Here is a 20,564-nt window from a genome sequence, read left to right on the forward strand (position 1 = left end):
TAAGATGAGACAGAAAAAAACTAAGAAGATAGTAAACAGAACTTGATAGATCTTGAACACCTCATGTTTATTGTACATTAAATAAAACAATTTCAGTTCAGTTGAGAGACTGATGAGTTGGACTTAGGAAAACAAAACTTCTAAAAGAAGGTATGTTCAGCTTAAATGATCATTAAGTACATATGTATTCATTATGTTATAGTAAAACCATATTTTGTTAAACAATTCTCAGGTGGATAAGATACATTATCAGAGGTATGTATTCCAGGGGTCTTATTGCACAGCTACTGGCTAATCCATGTACTTTCATCTGAGAAAGAATGCTTTGTACCACCGAGTACAAACTGACTGCCTCCTCATGTTTATTACATGGCTTCTCCTCTTTCCTCATTAAAAAACAGAACACAATATCAAACAGAAAATAAAGCTGAACATAATGAAACGTGTGTTGTCTTCAGTTCATTTAATTTTTCAACCCCAAAGCAATCCATGCGTATTCTTTCTTTTCAGTAAGAGCAGGTAGGGAAAACAAAACAACAAATAAGAAAGAAAAAAAAAAAAGGAAAAAAAAAAAAAAAAATCCCCAATCACACGTTTCTTCTGTCATTGCAAGAACTAAAATGCTGTAATTCTGCTACCAACTTCGAGCGCAGTGGGAGGAAACACTGGGGACGGGCTCTCACTTCCGCTCAGTTTTGTCTGCCTGTACTTCACGCATATATAAATTAATGATATGCGGAGGCACTCCATCCATCAATAGTCTGAAGAGTGAAAGCCCACCTGCAAACAAGGAATAAGACAGTCTTCAGGTTGAAGGACCCTGGAGCAATAGCTTTGTACTTTATTTTCTGGTGTAAGCGACAAATATTTGGTCAGTCCCTACTGCATACTTCATTTTGAGATGTGATATAAAATTCATCCCTGTTCAAAAGTGCAGCACCAGAATTAACCATTACTTAATGTCTGTACGATACAGAACTTTATTGTCCTCTTGCACAGGGTGAATTTCATTTCTAGGATGTCATATATTCAGTCATTTATCTCAACCCATGCAATAGTCTATGATAAGCTTCACCTCAAATAACCCTCCTGGATTTCCATCAGGCTGGGTGGAGAATAGTCACAGATGGAATTCAGCCCAGAGGGAACAATGTAGAAAACACCTGACTATGATGAGTTGTGGAAAACATGCAGAGACATTAAAATTATTCTAGTGTTGGGTCTTATAAAGTTTTATAAGCATTTAGCAAGATATTTACCACATTGCTGGGAAATAACAGGTGGAATGACATATGTAAAAGAATCATATGAAAAAAAGCCAGGATTTTAGATATATGTGCCTTTAGACTCCAGAGAGAGGTGATGAACGTCAAAGCTTTCATCTCCTGGGGAATTTTGAAGAATGATTTTGAATTCACTTTTGAATAAAAAATAGACCACCTTGGATCCAGGTGCTTACCCCCTGAAAGCTCTAGAGTTTTCCCAGGACTTGAAACTATTGGTATGTGATCTCAAAGCTGCAGGAGGTCCTGCACCAATCCATAGGGCAAATTTACTCCACACTTGTGGCCAGCATCTTCCTGAGCTGCATCAGGGAGTGTCCATCCTCACAGCCCCGCTGACAAATAGGGGGCTTTTGTGTTTAGCATTTCCTCCAGCCCCACCAAAACTTTGTTTCCTGTCTCCCTGAAATGAAACTTCTTTTTTTTTTTTTTTTTTTTAATTTTTTTCCCCCCCTCCTCGCGTTCCAGTTTTATGATGGTTGGAGTCTGTATTCACTGAACAGGTATCAGAAGTACCATTCGCAGCCTTTTAGGCCTATGTGCTTTATGAATGTGGCTTAGCCACTGTGAGTAAAAAACTGAACCAAAGCTATTCTAAATTACTGATATATTAGAAACCTCGACTTATAAGAAAGCCATTGTAAGTAATATTTTCTTTGGCATTCTGGAAAAAAAGGGACAGGCAAAAGATTTTTGAGGTACATTTAATAATTTTAGCAAACCAATACAAAATACTTATTTCAGTGCTCAGAAGAACATGTATGTAGTGTCACACCAGCCAGGGCACCCCAGATCCCACTGATGTAGAAGCAGTTATTTAATACAAATAATCCAAATTAGGAGTGAAATTTCATGCCATTGAAAAAAATGTCATGGAAACTAAACATATGGATATTTCTGTTAAATTTCATTGATATCAAATGGCATTTGGAAGGAACAGTGGGAAAAAGATAAATATTTTGCTAAAAGCATTAGTCTGCCCTTTCTGAAGGTGAAGGGTGGCATTTGTTGTAAGAAAGCTACGTACCATTACTATTCCTCTTACAAATCTGTGTGAGTATTCTGTTCTGCAAGTTGCAAAACCACGCACTAATAACTGCACTTACCTTGTGAGCCTTTTCTGGAACACACCAAAAGCTTTAAAGCAAAAGTACATTCCATCACTGTCTCTGAATGCTTCAGCTAAATGCAACTGAGCTGATACTTACAGATTTGTCCTGAGTACAGATTTTAGGAATTTATAACCTTTATTAACACAAGGATTATCCAGTTAAAGTGCTATTAGTTACTAGTGATTATGAGACTGGACTATCTCATTTAACACTGTCATTGTTGCAGAACTGTTCGCTCCTGACCTCAGGTAGATGCACAATACAGACAAAAAAAAGCATGCTTTTTGGCATTCTTTTCAACTTATGTAGTGCAAGTTGTGATACGAATCATTCTTTTTAAAATGAAATTAACTGTGGAATAAATATTTCATTTATGTAGAGAAATATTCCTGACTGCAATGCAAAATGCTCTTCTATTACTTGCTTTTCACTCATGCTAATTAATCATGCTAACTCATGCACTGTTAAAGTCTGTTGAAATGTGTGTGAAAGGTAGTGTGATGTACCACTGAGAGGAATTACCATAACAAGCAATTATTATAAAAATCTGGATTTATATGCATTAATACTATCATGCTACTAATTTAAAAAGAAACATTTTCATTAAGTGAAATAATGAAAATCATGCCATACTAGGCAGACATTGTATGACGTGTAACCAGACATAAGCTTCATATGCAAGAACCATATGAAAGCTTACCTTAGATGACAATATACATTCAAAAATCCTTACTGTGTAACTAAGGGAGAGAGAGAAAGAGAAGTAACAATTTAATCACAAACACAAAAGTAGAAAGAAAATGTTGAGTGAAATTACGATTACAATTATGTCAAGATGATGTTTTAATCCTTAGTCATGTAAAATATGTAGGAATAGAAGCACATGAAGAGTAAAAGGTAGGGATCCAGTTCCACTTCAAAAGTATCATTAATATGTAAAAGCTATATTAATATGTACAAGTAACTATAAATCCTGTAATTAGTCTAAAGTATAGATTGGAACCAAATTATGCAACTGACATTTATGATAAATGTTTCCAAACTTAGCTTCAAAGAAGCTGACACATATATATATATAGTGTTTTCCACCAGGGAAAAAAAGCACACACGTAACACTGAAGCATATATATATATATATATATATATATGTATGTTGAAACGCTATAAGGCAAAATAATCAAGTACAGTCTAATTACATACCTGTGCACTAAAGTATGTACTTTGTCACATAACCACATTTACATTACTTAAACATGCTATTTACTCTATAGGAGCCCTTACCTTTAATTAAACATTTTGACTCTATAAAATACCCATGTATATACATTTACATATGTGTATGTATATAAAAGCACTCAACTTTGTACCTATTGTAGCCTTTTAATTAAAATATCTTAATACTTAAAAAACTACAGGAATATTATCTAGCCTGCTTTCTTAACATGTTTTAGGTTTGAAATAGAAAATTTTGATGCATAATATACTACGGACTCGTTTCTGGGCATCTCTGTCATTTTAAAACTGCATTGTCAATATTCTGGATTTGGCCAAGGTTACAAGCAAACACATTTCTATAGAAAGAGCCAAATTCTCTGAATCCCACTGAACTTGAATTTAAAATAAGTTCTAGAGAATATGAAGTAAAATTATAGGCCTGTAAGTAAAAATTTTTCACTTATTTCAGTTGGATCAAGATTTCATCCTTAGATTCTGTAGGTTAAGCTCAGGCATGGATTATCATTCTGAGCACTAATTTGTAACTAAAGTCTAATCTATAAAGAAGAATTACTTTTAAGCACAGCAAATGACTTTATGATACTTCTATTCTTTCAATAGTTCTGCATATTGAGAGCTGTTCTTTTGAGATGCAAATTTCTATCTCATGGAAAGGTCTAAGTGTTCTGGTTAAAGGTAGTCACAGTCATTAAATAAATTCTTTATAGGTACAGCTAGTTCTGTGCCCAGTGGCATAGCAGAAATATGTCTAAAACCTTTGCAACTCTGATGTTAAATACCCATATTCTTGATTAGTTTGGCCTTCTTTGCTCATGTGACATAGACATTGTATGCCATGAGACACTAGGTAGTTTAATCTGAAAAAGCAAATAAATACACACTTGGCATGCAAGAAAATGCGTTTGCATGTGGAAAGAGAGGAAGGGAATGAAATGGAATGTCCAGAGGAGTATGCTTATTATAAACCTGATTATTCCCCGCCAAGAAGATTGGTTCTCCTGGGTTAATTACTCCATGATATATCACTGCAGAATTAGAATATTTATAGTGGTATTTATTCGCATTTGAAATTCTTCCCAAATATTTCTCATACAGCATCTCTGCTATCATCAACCTAATGGGGTGATCACCAACCTTGATTTCGGTCTTAAGATAAACATTCTGGAAAAATACTTGTTTCATGATAAAAGAAGCATGGCATTTTATCTGAATCTTTTCACTGACCTCTGTGAAGCTGATAAGGAATCATTACTTCTTGTAATGGGAGATTTACAGCCATATTTTGGGATCTACCTCAACAAACTTAGAAGACATATAAATTATTTTTTGTAGTGAGGTGAACATGAAACATGTATCATGAGATTCTGTGTATCATCTTTCAAGATACATAGGTAGAGTTATTCTTTTCTCAAAGATCTATTATGTGACTTTTTACTGCATGCTTATATTTACAAAAAAAGCCATTGTACATGCAGTTGTACTGAGCAGCTAATATAACTGCCATCTTTAGGTTCACTTAGCAAAACTTAAAACAGAATAATACAGTCTATATGAAATAACATCAGTACATGAAAAACTTTTCTTGAGGACAGAATAAGTTTATTATTTTTATTATTGTGTTTTTCAGGAAATGAGCATTAAATTTAGTAACAACTAAATTTTAATTTTACACCTAAAATAATGTAAGAAAATGGCTAAAAAAAGTAGAAAACTGTAGCATACTGATAGTATTCATAGCCAGACTATTCATAGCTACTCAGTTGTTCAAATACTGTGCAAAATCAGAAAACCTAAACTCTTCTGTGAGTAATTCTACGACATTCTTAGAACTGAGCGTATATATATGTATGCATGATAAATTTGAGATCTCCAATACCACATAAACAGATGTATAAAAGAAATTTTAGCCAACGTAAAGAAAATTCACTTATACAATATATACTGTTGCATGGCGTAGAGCTCCTTAGCATGACTTACTGTCCACAGATCTGTAATAACAGCCCTGTCGCTAGTACCTTCACCAGATGGGTAGCATAGCATTGAGTCTGTTGGTCTTGTTCGGGCAACATTCAAACATTCAACTGTATCTCACCAAACACACAAACACACACACACACACACTGCAATCCATTTCCAATAAGTCAGAAATCCGTAAGTCTTTGCTCTGCATCAGTGTGATGAGCAGTCATCCGAAGAGCCCTCCTAAATTAACAAACAGGCTGGGAAACTTAGGAGAATGATAATTCAACATATAAGTCAATAGAAGACAGAATTAAGATGTAATTACGTTTTTATGGTCCGGCTGTTTGATACTAATTTGCATCTGTCTGTATTATATAGCAGACCCTGAGCCTGCCTGGGTTTGCCAAGCTACAGCTGCTGTATTCACTTAATCCTATTCCCTTTGAAATCATCAGTTGAGCTGCCAATCATGTTAAGAGTGTCAGCAGTGAACCCTTACAACAGCTGTCCTCTGCCTAAGCCCTACAAGTTGCTAGTCTAAGCAGTCTTCAGAAAAGGAGTCTAAAGTAATGGCTAAACCTGCCAGGTTGGAGAGAGGAATCTCAGCAAGGGTGATGACTCAACAGCCCAAACTGTTGGGAACCACAATACCAGGCTTGGTGGGAGGAAGTGGTACTGAGCCAGCTGATGGTGGATATGAAATTGGGTTCAGAAACCAACCATTAACTAGGGGAGGTGGGATTTAGATTAATGAAGCAGCCCATCACATAGCTAAGAAGAGAGAAACAACAAACAGCCTAGGTGGGATCCTAACAGCCTGCATTTTTCAGGACTTCTTCCAGGGGTGATGCAAAACTGAAGTACTGCTCTGAGCAAGATGTCTGTGGCATAGTATTCTGTTTTTTCAGTTGATCTTTTAAAGTAAATATTACTTCCTTTGAGAAGAAAGAAGGCTTTTTGAGTCTAGAAATGTCTACGCTACAAGCCTTTTGCAGTCAATAGTTGTGAGAGCTTTTGTTTAAAAGTGGAGAAGGGTGAACTAAATCTTGTCTAAAGGAAGGAATTCTTACAGGCTCATTCTCACTGTAGCAAAGGTATGTTCAACTGCAACCCCAAGATAAGGTGCCAGAGGAAATGAGACTGTAGGAAGTGCTACAACCAGCTGATAGGATGATTAGTACAATCCTCAGGACATGATGCAAAGCCCATGCATTTGTCCAAGGTTTCCTGTGGGATGAATGATTGGGGGATACTTGATTTGACTGAGGTGCTAGGGTATGTCAGCAATGTTAAGAACTGAGTCAAAATCTCAGGCTCATAGAACTGGAAGCAATCTTGAGATGTCACTTGGTGCGTATCATAATCCTAACAAGTTGTGCTGCAGTCATGCGTCTAAGCTGCTCTTAAAGTCTCTTGGTATCAACGGCTCTATGACCTCTGCAGAAAATCTGCTCAGTGCTTCACTGCTCTGACTGTTGTCTACCTTAAATGTTTGCTGCCATGTTGCCAGATACAATTTTTTTGTTTCGATCTTTAAAGGCAGCCATTATGGAAAGAATCAGGTGTGGATGGGACAGGTCTGGCAGCCTGTGAACATAGTGTATTATGTGCTCTCTATTTCAGAACACTACTCAAAAAACTGGACCTATAAAAGTTAAATAAACATTTGTCATCAGAAATCATCGGGGACATCATCTCAGCTGTACCTAGTGACCACTTTAATGAACAGAACTGTAGTTTTTTTCCTAGATGTTTTTTTTCTAATTGACTGGAGAAGAACCTAAGCATTCCCAGCCTATTTCAGGTATCTGTCCATAAATGCATGAAATTGAATTCACCAACAATATTGATCAAAGGCAAAAAAACTCTCCACACTTCTCTCTTAAAAACTCTACCATAAAGCAGCTTCCACTGATGGTGAACAATTTCTTGATATGCAACAACTTGCATATTAAAAGAAAGCCTGGATGATGAAGTGTTTGTATTATGTTTCAAAACCAACAAACTAATTCATCCTGATATTCAGTGAAAAAAAGTTCCAAGATCAACAGCAGCGTCTATATGTCACAACAGCTGGCAAGGGAATTATTGAAGAATAATATCTAATCCATGGCAATGTTTGGATTTTGGGCTTCCTAAAATGCAGAGATATTAGTTAAATTATTTCTTATCTTAAAAATGTTTCGCAGTATTCTGCCCATTATATGTAAAAAATTCTTTGTAAAACAAAGGACAAAAATAAACAGCTTCTTGTATTTAAAATATGGTATTTGGTTGTACTATGAGCAAAGCGCTGAAGACAAAAAAGTTACAACCGAATGTAAATATGCATAAAAATTTAGGGCTCGGTGACTTTGGGCGTTTAATGAAATAGGAAACTAGCTTGGCCTTTCAGTATAAAAACTAGATGAAGCAACCTTCTGAGACAGTGAAGTCTTCTGTTATGCTGTTAAATAAAATTTTCTTGTGATTAAGGAAAACAATCATACTTCGAGGATGAGGACATCACCTTTTAAACACAATATCTTAAAAATAAAAAACGAAAATTAGGAAATATATTATGCATATTTTCATTACATTAGTTAAATGTTCAACTTCACAGGCCAAACATTTATTGCAATGGCTTCTTGCTAGCAGATTTGAGCTGTGGGAGAAGATACATCAGAAAATACAGACAACAGAAATTGAAATTCAAACTAAACACAATACAATCCATAAGGATATTAACTTATGGTTTTCATTATAGACTAGCATGATGGAAATAACTTAATTAAGGCCATATTCAGCTAGCCTAAATTCCCTCTAAATACCTGAGTTAGACACTTCCTATCAGATGGCTTTAGGCAGCTTTCCTTACTTATAATCTCAGATTATTTTTTTCAGAAATAATGAGCTTATTCCACAATTGAAGCAAAAAGTCTTTGGTGGGAGTTAGTCCAGCTGAATATGACCCCATCTTTTCCTAGGAAGTAATTTTCTGAAAAATATGGTCCTGCAGTTATTCATTAGTAGTCCAATCCAAATTCTATTGCCATTCAGGATATACCAGCCAGTGCTAAACTACCCGGAATTCATAAAATTTATCTATTAGTGAAACTGAAGATATGTCTTCAATTGTAGAAGGCTACCCTACTTTGTCTTCTTTCCCTATATTTGCAAAACCCATGGTTTTGAATACTTTGTTCTTAAAGCAAATACAGCAATTTATGTTTCAATTTAGATTGTGTCTTTGGGCACAGTACTGCTTTTTGCTATATGATTTTGCTAACAAACCTCCTTGGAAGCAAAAGTTTGGTGTGTTTAATAAATAATTTTAAAGCAGAGAAAGTGTGCCCTGGACTAATCTTTCTTCCTTCTATCCTTTTCACCTTGCCATTTTCTTCAGAGACCTCTCTCATCCAAGATGATCTTCTTAATGCTTTCCCAAATAGCTCTATGGCTGAGTTTTACTAGAGTTTCTCAGGTAAGTGGCATAGCCCCAAGAATTACAGTCTACCATTTTGTCACTTGTGAAAAAGTTCTTGCAATCACTGAAGATGTGAATCAGCATGGGAGTAAAAAAGATAATGTAACATAAGCACAGCATATTAGTCCTTGAAAAGAAAACAAAGCAACCAATATCATTTATTTTGTCCTAAGCAAGATATTATTTTCATCCGGGAAAGTTAAAAAACTTGTTTGAACTCCCTTTTGCATTTGCCTTGCATACTTTTGACTCTTATGTAGATGGTGTTCAGACAAACAGGGCATTTGTAATGTTTTAAAACTCTTACCTTTTACTTCCAGTTTGCAATCAACTTCTGCCTCTCCAAGCCGATTGACTGCTTGGCAGGTGTAAGTACCGCCATCATAGGGACTGGGTTTGCGGATCTCCAAGGTACAGACACCTTGATTGCTGAACATTCGGTACTTTGGGTCATTCATTATAATGACTTTGTTTTTCAGCCAGGTTATTTTGGGCTGTGGTAAAAACAAAAGAAAGCCCACATGTACAAACCTATGAACTTAACTGTTTTATCACTTTCTGTGATGTTCAGTTAAAGCTGAGTAATCCAGAAATGATACAAAATAAAGTAGTGATAGAAACTGTAATTCTGAACTCAAACATAAATACAGTCTGCATCATGCATCTGTTTTTAAGCATGATTTTTAAGTGCAGCCCCTATCACATAATTAAAGTCATAAATAGAAGCCTGTTATCAATGTAAGACATGCTGTGTAACGACAGCAAACATCTGAGCAATAGCTTTTGACATCTGATTAAGTCAATAAGAAAAACATGTTTTCTCACTGTTATTTGCAGTCAGAAACTGTGAAGATGAAGAGTGAACAGCAAACGTGTTCTTAAACATTCTTGAGTTCTCATTTTCCTTGGTCAGTTCAGTTTCTCACAAGAGAAAATAAATCACAAAAAGACTCAAAAGAAACTGGAAGATGCGTTGCACAGCAGGTCTGAGGACCAGTGTGATCCCCAGAATATTCCTACAATGTGCTTACTTAAAGCATAATTAACATTTTACAGAATAATTATGGCTTTAGTTTAGTAACAACTTTACTGATGCATTAACTCTACAGCTGCTGTCAGTGCCAGTCCCAGTATAGCCCAGCCTTTTCCTGAGGTTCTGCTCTTTCACTGAGTTATTTGTGGATTTAGTAACTATCATAATTCCTACAACACAGGTAAGTAGGTCCTTTTTTGTATTCTTTAGAGCCCACACCACTCTCTTTGCCTTCAGCCTGGCTTGTGAATGAGACAAATAGTAAAAAAGTTATTACAGTTTTTATTGTCAGGTTAAACTTTCTTGTGTTTTAAGGGATGCTGTTATGAGCTATGCTGTACCTTGGGGTTGCCCCGAACACTGCAATTCAAAGTAGCGTTGTAACCTGCTACAGCAAACGTGTTGACTAGAGGCTGAGTAAACAATGGCCGTTCACTGAAGTCAAAATCTTCGTAAACTGGGTATTTGTAGACTTTACCTATGAAATGAAAATAAAACATTTATAAAAAGAGTGTTGGTGTGTAGTGAAATACCCAAGCATCTTAAACAGCTACAGAGGGTCCGTTCTAATCTGCATTGTTTTAAGTACCAATGTGATTCTAGTAATTGCACTTGCATGGGAGGCTGGAAGTGAGCCTGCAAAGTGACCAGAGGCCTTGGTCATGCTATAGTGTAGATATCTGAGAGCTTCTCTTTGTTTCCTGAGTAGGTGGTATATAAAATAATACACATTTATTCTGTGTCTTTGCATGCATGCCCTGAATGTTACAGTTCCTGGCTGATATACTGTGGGATGCCTGGCTTGACAAGACTTGTTCACTCTGTTGCCAATTGCTTTTCACAGTTTGTTCTGATTAAAAACTGGCTCTGTATCCGAAAATCCATTTTTCTTTCTGCCTCATACAGTGCACTAACCATACAGATATGCGAATGGATGTAGTTTCTGTACAAGAAAAATATGGTAGTAAAATCTAGTTTCTCACTGCCACTTTATCCCTGCTCTGCACTGGAGATTACCATCAATAAATCATCTTTACCCACAAACTAAGCTGGCATTTAAAACAGTTGGACAGACTGACATCTATTCCTGTGCACATGTTTACATCTTTGCTTCACTGAAACCTGATCAAAGCTCTCATACTGACTTCAGGGCAGTTCTGGCCTGATACTTGCTGTCATGGCAAGGGCAAGTAAGCAGTGATGAAAAGTAATTCCTATAGCCATTCTTTTGTTCATGGCCCCATTTCTAAAAGAGAGGTAGTTGTCTTTTTAATAATGGAAGTGGGGTCCAGTAACCTGGACCTTCAGTCCTTAGGCCTGGCTGTCTGGGTTGTACAGGTTGTCTGTCCTCTGCATCATGGCAGTCATGTATTCCTCCTTTCAGACAAACTGAGGTGATCTGGTTTGATTTTCTTCCTTTACACCACCTGTTTGTAGAATTTTGTTGGGATTCTAGAGGGCTTTCTGCGAGAGAATGGCCATGTGAGCAGTCCTGCGTGAGAACAAGACTGATAAGAGCCTCAGCCGAGCAAGAATGCGATAAGGACGTGACCCTGAATGAGGGGGGAGAAACTCGATGAGACAAACAACCCCCAGAAGGGGTTGGGACGGAAGAGTAAGTTCCACAAGGCAGGAAGCCTGGCAAGGCTGATGTGGCACTTTTATGCAATCATAAGAAGGTTTAAAGCGCGGGCTAAGTTAACTGTCCAATCTTGAGGACTTGTACTGCATGTTACTCACGTGTGCGGGAGAACATTATAAAAGGGCTTCCTGAGTTGTAATAAACGGGCGTTGCTTGATCACATTGGTTGTGTGTGTGCTCAGCTCTCCCTCAGAATTTCCCTTCCATAAAGGGGTAATTTTAAAAAAAAAATTTAAACTGACAGTTTCTGAAATGTCAGGATTTCTGACCGCAAGAATCAGAATTTGTCCAGCTCCACCTGTCGAGATATGGCCTTTACCTCTAATCATCTTCCAACCTCTGAACACACCCCTTCCCCTTTGACAAGGAATGGAGAATTAGCTAACCATCCTTTGCAATCAAAGCGCTCTCTTTGGTCATTGTAGCATCCTCACTGAGGCCGCAAATGTTTTCAGAGAAGATCCGGAAGTAGTACTCGTTTCCTATGACGAGCTCGTTGATGGTGGCACTGGTGCGGTGGTAGTGCTCCATTACTGTGAACCATTCCTGAAAGGTGCAAACACAGAGAATAAGCTGCCCCGCAACACCCTGCACCTCTCACCCAGTAAAAGTCTGAAAGAGTCATCAAGCTTGTGGGAGCAAGATTTTTCTTCTAAGGGAAAGTTTATGAATTAAAATTTGTGATGCTAACAATAATTAATGACATGAGTGATAATGAGAATACCACAGAGCTCACTGCTGAGCAGTGAAGGCTGAATGGAAAGTGAACCCTGCTGAATTGTTACATGCTGTTAGCTGGGAGGGTTTGTTTTAGGAAATCTGATATTACAAAGGTTGTATTGTGCAAGGCAAGGCAGGCTCCTTCATTCCTAGTCCACACTGCTGACAGAGGAGGTACTGCTGCAGATAAGAAAAGTAGTACGTAAGGGGAAAGTAGTAGCATATACTAGCCTGCAGTAATGTACTCACAAGAGACCAGTGCACTGATCTACCCCCTGTTCCACAGGTTGAGTGAACATAAGAAATGTAATTTTATACTGGTGGTCCTCTGATATGTAAAGGCTCAGGTGGGGATGTGGGTTTTAATGCTTTAGTCTTGCAGCAGTAACAGGACATGTGAATTCTATCCTAGTATACACCACCTAAATAACAAGCTGAGATGAAAGAGGTTAATGCTAGAAGTGTAATCTAAAGTGCAATATGACCACAGCAATGTTTTTGCTTTTCTTTGCTCTGCCCTACACAGTTCTCTTGCTTTTCTAAAGATGAACTTGTGCTGAGTTCCCTGTGCCATAGTTTGTGTTGATATTTGGGCATCTTTAAAGCCAAAGCGCCTTTTGAGAAAACAGTTCTCTGTAGAAGGCCAGCTGTGCCAGAATTGCAAAATTTACCACCACAGAGAATGTGGGGAAGCTATGACTTATATGATCCATGACACACTTGACCCTACACACTGCTGTTGTTGCTTTCTCTTTAGCACAGTAATTTAGAGACAGGGGGCCTGTCCTTTCCTTTTCAGTCCTCGTCTTTTCTATATATAGGCTTTAGATACAGTGAACAGGAAACTTTTAGAATTTTTAGAGATGCCTTGCGGATTTTCTGAACACTGACTAATCAGTTCTTTGTCCACCTACATCAGTTTAAGCATGTAAGAATTTTTATTTTTAAAAGGGAGAATTCATGAGTACATCAGTCTTTTAAACTCCTTATTACTTACCATACTCTTCTTATCTGCTTTTTGAATAGTGTACCCAGTAATGGCAGCATTGCCGTCATCTTTAGGTGGCTTCCATGATAAATTTACGTTCTCTCCCCAGACGTCCTCAATAGTTACAACCTCTGGTGGGCCTGGGCGATCTGTAATGAAAATATGGCAGCTGACATTTTCCACTGTTTGCTTTCTCTATCTCTCTCTTTCCTACACACATCTTCCACTTTAATTTCTCTCTCTCTTTTTTTACGATATGCACTTGTCAAAACCAACGTCAAAGAAAGCTGAGGTTGCAAAATAAAACTTTCCAAAGTTAAGACGTGTTAGAATTATGAAAAACTTAACTTGACCACTTTGTGAGTAGGGTTTCTAATATGCATATGCTCTTTGATTGTATAAGGACATGATATTTTGGGAAAGTTAAAACCATTTGAAGATGTGTTCCTTAAAGACAAAACTGGACAATCGTTATAAAGGCTATGCTACCAGTTTTGTCTATTATGTAAAGAAATAGATTGGTAAAAATGAAAAGTAAATGCGTTTTCTGGTCTGTCTTTCCCACTTTCATGTACTTTCAAGATTTAGGATTTCTTCCACAATATACTTGTGAGAAAGTTACTGTGAATTTACTACCATTTCTGGCTATGGATACCACTCAACAGGAAAAAGCTTGCATCCTGGATAGACAAGAACATGAAAAGCATAACAGTGAAGAAAAGTGACTGACGTGACCCAGCAAGCACCTGCCTTTGTGTAGGGAGGTTTGCTTAGAGACTCAGATCTATAGGCAAGTAATTGGACACGGAGAGCTATCACTGTTGAGAAAGATGCTCTTTGGGATTCCTGTTTTCCTATAGCCTTAGAATGCCTGGAGTCTGCTTCTCTGGCATGCATTTATTTTTGTTTCTCAAAACATACCAACAATCTGAATATCTATTGTAGCTTTGTCCTCCAAGTTCTCTACTTCCACTTTCATGTTATATTCTCCAGAGTGGTTCCTTTCTGCCTTTCGGATGAAGATGATAGTGTCATTATCAGTGTTGCGGATGTTGATTTGGTTCTTGTCTATTGGAGAACCATTTTTCTGCCATGATACTTTTGCCCTTGGTTTTCCCTGTAAGAAGCCAGGAAACAATTTGTATATAATTTTGGGAGAGAAAAGGGAGGGAGAGAAAATGGGTTTATTTCTCATTTTTCCAAAAGGAAATAAAAACTGTCCTGAAAGAGCTGTGAATTCTTTTTAAAATCATACAGCATTTGAGATGCAATCATATTAATTCACCTAAAATGTATCCCTTTTTTTACCTTTTTTTTTTTTTTTTTTTTTCCCCCAGGAGACTGAAAATATTTGCAAATTCTGGCTAAATTGGACAACTAACTTTCTGGCTAAATTTGACAATTTCCAGTTTTCTAAAAAAAAAAAAAAAAAAAAAAAAAGAAACAAACAGAAAATGCAGAGCAAAATATTTCACCCTCTGTAAGTGCCTACATTCTCTATACTGCCATTGAAAGAGTAAAGTAGTGGATTAAACCTCCAGGGACACAAAACTCTCTTTCACTGCAAAAGCAGTTGGAATAGTGTTAGGCAGGCTGGGTTGACATCTTTTGTGTGCCATTTTTGTGAGCCTAGTAGTGCCCTATTTAGATACTTAAATCAGAGGGAATTCCACCTGCTTTACCAGGGGATTTGCCTTCCAGAGGCAAAAAATTTGCAAATGCTGTCTGAAAAGGGTGATCTCACACTTTTTAAAATGCCTGATTTTAGAGAATAACCGTACAATATTCCTTTAATTTCTTAAGAGCAGTGTCTCTTGCAGTGTATGGCTGATAAAGCTTTTATAAGGCTTTTAACAGCCTTGTAGAATCCAGATTATGCTTACCCAATACAGACATTAAATAGAAATTAATTTTGCTGTAATTCTTGTATTCAGAAGAATAAGGACCCTGCAGGTAGAGAAACAGTCACTTTGTAAAAGGTATGGGAATGAAGGTTAACACAATGCTGTGGGAAAACGTGCTATAACACAGTCATATTATAGCTGCGATTTCAAGGTTTTAAAAGTTGCAGTTTCTACAGGAGAGAGTGAAACTCTGCCCACTCTTCCTCTCCCTTTTCCTCTCACAACAAGGAAATGATTAAGTGCTACAGTCTCACTTTGATACCATATATACCTGCTGCCAGTGTCACCATTTTGGGCTAGCTATTATCTCGCATGTAATGTCTACTGTGAGGATTTGTAAGTGTCCTTTGGATGACAGATGACAAATCAGGCTCTCTAAATTAGTTAACCAGTTCATTAATTGGCTTAACTAATTTCTTTGAGACATCAAAACAAAAGCTTTCAGGCATCTATGTACTTCAGTGTGCTTCCACATCTGCTGAAGTTAATTCACTGGCCTACCAAAGTCACACAGAAATAAGTTAAAAAGCAGAAGTATAAGAAAAATATTTTTCTGTAAGTGCTTTTAGTTCTTACCTGGAAAGGAATAACGAGATTCACAGTTTCTCCAACTCTTCGAGTATAAGTTTGTTTTAAGTGTCTTGGTAGACGAATCTTTGGAGGTTCTGAAAAAAGCCAGAAACTTGTGTTTGACATTTATCTTCTCTTCGAACTGAGGCAGCACTGGTGGGCCTCAGTATAAATAGGAGAATGTGTGGTCTACAATTCCCCAAAGTGACTAATGATCAAGGTATCTTAAATTTCTCGGTCCCACAATGTTACATTCAACACACCATTGGTTTTTGTAACACCAAATACTATGGTGGTAGGAACAGGAAAAAAACTCAGCTCAACTTAAAAAAAGCAACAAGTTCAACTTCTGCAGAATAAAAAAGCCTTGAAAGCCTGAGCAATAAAGGCTCAGAAGTGAAACAAATAAAAAGAATTATTATTATTTTGAAGACATTTCATGCTTTCTATCCACTGTGTAATAGCTTTCTAATGCCATATCATCAGTTTCCAACAACAAATTAGCCTTCAAAAGCTAGAACTAAGTATGGAAGCAGAGTGTATTTGTGGGTGAGCGTAGGCAGGAGAATCTTACCTATCACTTCCTTGACTAAAATAGGCCCTGGGTGGTACCTGGGCTCACTTTCACCAGCAGCATTCACAGCTTTTACTCTCACAAGGATTTTTGAGCCAGTCGGCAGGCCACTGATAGTAAACTTTGTTTTGTCTGTCAGCTCCGGGTTAGCCACGATCCATTCATCAGCTGGTTTAGGGAAATGAGGAGGGGAGGACGAATCAAAAGAATAAGGAATTATAAATACATTCACTGCATGGATGAGGAAAATTAATGAAGAGTAATAGATTCATTATATTCTAAAGAATACCTCTATTTTGTTTTTCTAATTATGCTATAATATATTGATTCACTTTCATACATAGGAAGAATGTTTCAAACCTTAAAGGCTTCCTGCTGATTATATATTTATATTAGAAAAATAGATGTTTTTTATAATGTGTCTATCATTTAATTGTACCAGAGAGAAAGCTGATTAACTTTTAAATTCAGCTGATGGAAAACAAGGGGGACATAGAGTATCTTTCCAAAAGAACTCATCATTGCTTTAACAACTTTCTTGGAGAGAAGTGGCGTTTACAATTACTTTCAGCTAGTACTGAATATCCTTGAAAGTACTACTGAGAGCACAGGGATGAGAGAAACACAGAATATTTACAAATTGCCATGAAATGCCATCTCTGAATGTGCCTTAACAAAGGAAGGCTGTGTCAGAATTATTCACATAATTACAGCATTCTCACATTTTTTGTCCTATCCCTGGGCAATCACATGTAATCCATAGAGTGATCATAACAGTGCAGTCTTTCAGAAAAGCTTCAATTACAAATGATACTGTCTTTTCCACACTGTCCTCCAACCATAGATTGCTTTAACACTGCTGGTACCTTGACATCTGGAGTCAGATTTATGCAGTAGCAAGTCAGTATCAATACTTTCCACATCATATAAAGACAGCATTATAAAAATGGTACAGAAGACAAGAGAACCATTGTAAACTAGAGAGTCCTGCAGACTTAGAGCACAATTCATTTGTACATTTTCATAACTGTGCGTCCTACTTTTAGGAATTAAGTTCTCCTTCATGCTGCTTCTTTCAGCTTCTAGCAGAAGAGGACTGCAGTTAATGACTGTTTCCTGAGCACCTCCCCCTCCCCTTATACATGTACTACAGCAAATTCTGTAGACTGTTGGCTCTAAAAGTCACTCTCAGAAATTTATCTTTACTTTTATGAAAAGAGTTTTTCGTTAATTAAAGAAGTTTTATATCCTTTGTTGAATACTGTACCTTCCAGGTTAAAAGGTGGCTCCCCCAATTCCTCAGACAGATCTGTCGATATACCTTGTGAGAATCCATCTTTAAAATTAATCAGAGACACCCACTTTCACACAGATGGAGCATTTTGTCAGTGATTAGCAATTCCTGTTAGTAAGTATGCAAAGATAGATGCTGGGCTTTAAAGATTTAGAGGACCCATATTTAGGGAGACTTCAGGGAGGAAAGAGATGGGAAGAGGGCATCTAGATCAAAGAACAGCTATACATGATGCTCACAGGAAAGAAAATGGATAAAGGAAGAGGAGGAGATAAGGTTGGTTTTTTACTTTGGGCCTGACCACAGCCCTGAAAAGATGAAAAGAAAGAGACAAAAGGAACATTTGGAAGAGAGAAATGAAACAAAATCATGATAGGAGAAAGTATAGGAGAAGAAAACACATCATGGAACAGAGAAGAAATTCAGAGAAGAATTCTGAGTAAGAGAGACAGAAAAAGAGATATCTTGAAAAAATAATTGGGGAAACAGAGCAAGAGAACACATTTAGCTAAAGGCAACATAGAAATAAAATTAAAGAAGACCAAAGATGTAGATGATGACAGATATGTAATCACGAAGGCTTTATTTCCTGGAAAAAGCTATCACTGCCCTGAATTTCCTAGAATCCTGGACTTGGCTATTGTCAGCATAATAAAAATACTATTCTAGTACCTGTGCATGGTCCTGGATGGCTACATTGGCAAAGATCTCAGACAACAGAGACTCTCTGAAGTGCCTATTTACTACCTGTGAAAACATATCCTCTGCAGGTGCAATGGCCCTTTAAAGGCAGATAAACATAGTGTCCTAGGGAAAACTAGTGCCAAGGTCATCGGACTGCCCTTGAAATGTCACGCAAGAGCCAGTTGGCATCATATATTACTAGGAATTGATTTCTCTAGTGTCAACAGGTTTGGTCTACTTCACATCAACACAGAAAGAGGTTCAATTTGGATGTTGGAAACTAGCTCTGGGGAGTTCTATATTCACATTATTCACACCCGTGCAATGCTGGATCCAGACACCCATGATGAGACTCCAATTCAGTAATATACACAGAGAGTTGTCAAAGGTGCTACCATAGTTGAGAAGTCCAAGAGTCCACCATGTTGATCAAGTTATACCAATTTTCACAAAGCCAACCCAATGCTCATGGTACATGATTCTTCTAAATTATGATTATATATATATTTTGTCTCCCTGTTTTCAGCTTGTGATTTCTCCTAATGATTGCTATGATAAGGAAGACTCAAAAAAGCCCTCTTTAAAACTGCTTCAGTGACAATGATGAAAGAATGGAGATGGCGAAGACAAATGAGTTTACAAACAGATAACTAAAAGAAAAGAACAGCAGATTGAATATAGACAGTCATAAAAAGTAACCTGAAATTAAAAAGAGCTATTAAACATTATAGAAGATATTAGTTTGAGGCAGAACAGGCACTGAAAGGACTGAGAAAAGGAGGAATTGTGGTATTGCAAGAAAGAAAAAAAGGATTGAACACAGAGAAAAGGATGTATATTCCAATAACACATCTTTTAAAATTGGTATTTTCTACTAAGCTTGCTTTTTCCTAACAATTTTCATAACATATATACATAAATAATGTCAATTGTGTATATATAGATGTATATGCATATATAGGAGGCATATATAGATATACATAAACACTCAGAAAACTATGTAAAATACATTGTACCCATTGTATTTAACTGAGGTGGGTAACAATAAAATGACAGACTTGACTGCCATTTTCTTGTATCTTCATATGTTTAAAACCTATCTGAAAGAAAAAAAAAAGGTAAAGAATTTGTTCCTTTCAACAGGTATGCAATGATCTTCTGTCTAATAGTCCTTAAGCGATAGATTTGGAAGATTCCTCTGAAAAACCATATACTATCATGTCAAGGGTTTTATGACAGTAGAATATTACAAGCACTTTTAAGTTTTTTTCCCTGCCATCCTACCAATGCTAAACAGAGCACAATATACAGCATACACTGAAGTCCTCACATTGACAGTCTCCTTCATATTCCTGTATATCTTTCCTGTGCAATGGAAACATCATAGGAATGCCACATCTTGATGTGAGATTGCATGCTTACTCGTTCTGAGCTGTTCCCGCAGCTCCCTCCCAATATACAAAGAAAACCCTTCCTACCATTCCAGCAGTGTCTGCCTTCAGGTAATCTTCTCCAGACCTCTGAGCTTCTTGCAGTCTGTTCCTGCTCCTTACAGATATTCAGCTCAATACTACAAGATGCTGAATGCTCCTGAGAAAAGCCAGTGGTTCTTCTTCACTCCCTCTCCCACTCGCCTGGGTGAGAGCTGAGGGCACTCTGCTCCTGTGGTATCTGACCACTTTTGTGAACTACTGTTTTCCTGGATTGTCTGAATCTGAAACATGTGACAGTGTGAATGACAAGTTCTTGTCCTCTACCTTTTGTCCCCAGGCTGTGGACTTCATTCAAGAAAATCTTTCAGTGAAATAAATGCCTTTATGGAAAAAGGTGTCCAACTCACCTCTTGATTTACAGTGCAGTTAAGAAAAGCAGCTAGCAGAGCTGAAGATTAGTGTCCCATTCATCCAAATACACAACACTGCTGGAGTCCCACTGATTGGCATTTGCCCACAGAGGCTGGGTATTGCTTATACTACTCCAGACTATCTGATACTTACCCAGGTGTTGGTGGATTTTACTTTTTGAAAATAGATTTAATTTGATGCCAGTTCAGAAGAAAATCTGCTGGAAAATACTGTTTCTGCTGCTTGATCACC

General features: G+C 37.2%; 1 protein-coding gene across 1 annotated transcript in view; it reads right to left on the reverse strand.

Annotated features, from left to right (window-relative positions):
• Positions 1–52: 52 nt before the first annotated feature.
• The window catches only part of MYBPC1 (myosin binding protein C1), a 57,354-nt gene continuing 36,842 nt past the window's right edge, over positions 53–20,564 (reverse strand). The window contains exons 24-35 of the mRNA XM_074901154.1: positions 18,457–18,565; positions 17,758–17,851; positions 16,491–16,658; positions 15,923–16,011; positions 14,364–14,559; positions 13,452–13,591; positions 12,121–12,280; positions 10,434–10,570; positions 9,367–9,553; positions 4,598–4,656; positions 3,096–3,135; positions 53–780 (exon numbers count right to left, since the gene is read on the reverse strand). Coding sequence (XP_074757255.1) covers positions 3,115–3,135; positions 4,598–4,656; positions 9,367–9,553; positions 10,434–10,570; positions 12,121–12,280; positions 13,452–13,591; positions 14,364–14,559; positions 15,923–16,011; positions 16,491–16,658; positions 17,758–17,851; positions 18,457–18,565 — 1,360 coding nt within the window. The 3' untranslated portion in view covers positions 53–780; positions 3,096–3,114. The remainder of the gene's footprint in view (positions 781–3,095; positions 3,136–4,597; positions 4,657–9,366; positions 9,554–10,433; positions 10,571–12,120; positions 12,281–13,451; positions 13,592–14,363; positions 14,560–15,922; positions 16,012–16,490; positions 16,659–17,757; positions 17,852–18,456; positions 18,566–20,564) is intronic.

The sequence above is a fragment of the Athene noctua genome, chromosome 3 (genome assembly GCF_965140245.1).
Source record: "Athene noctua chromosome 3, bAthNoc1.hap1.1, whole genome shotgun sequence".
NCBI classification, from domain to species: Eukaryota; Metazoa; Chordata; class Aves; order Strigiformes; family Strigidae; genus Athene; species Athene noctua.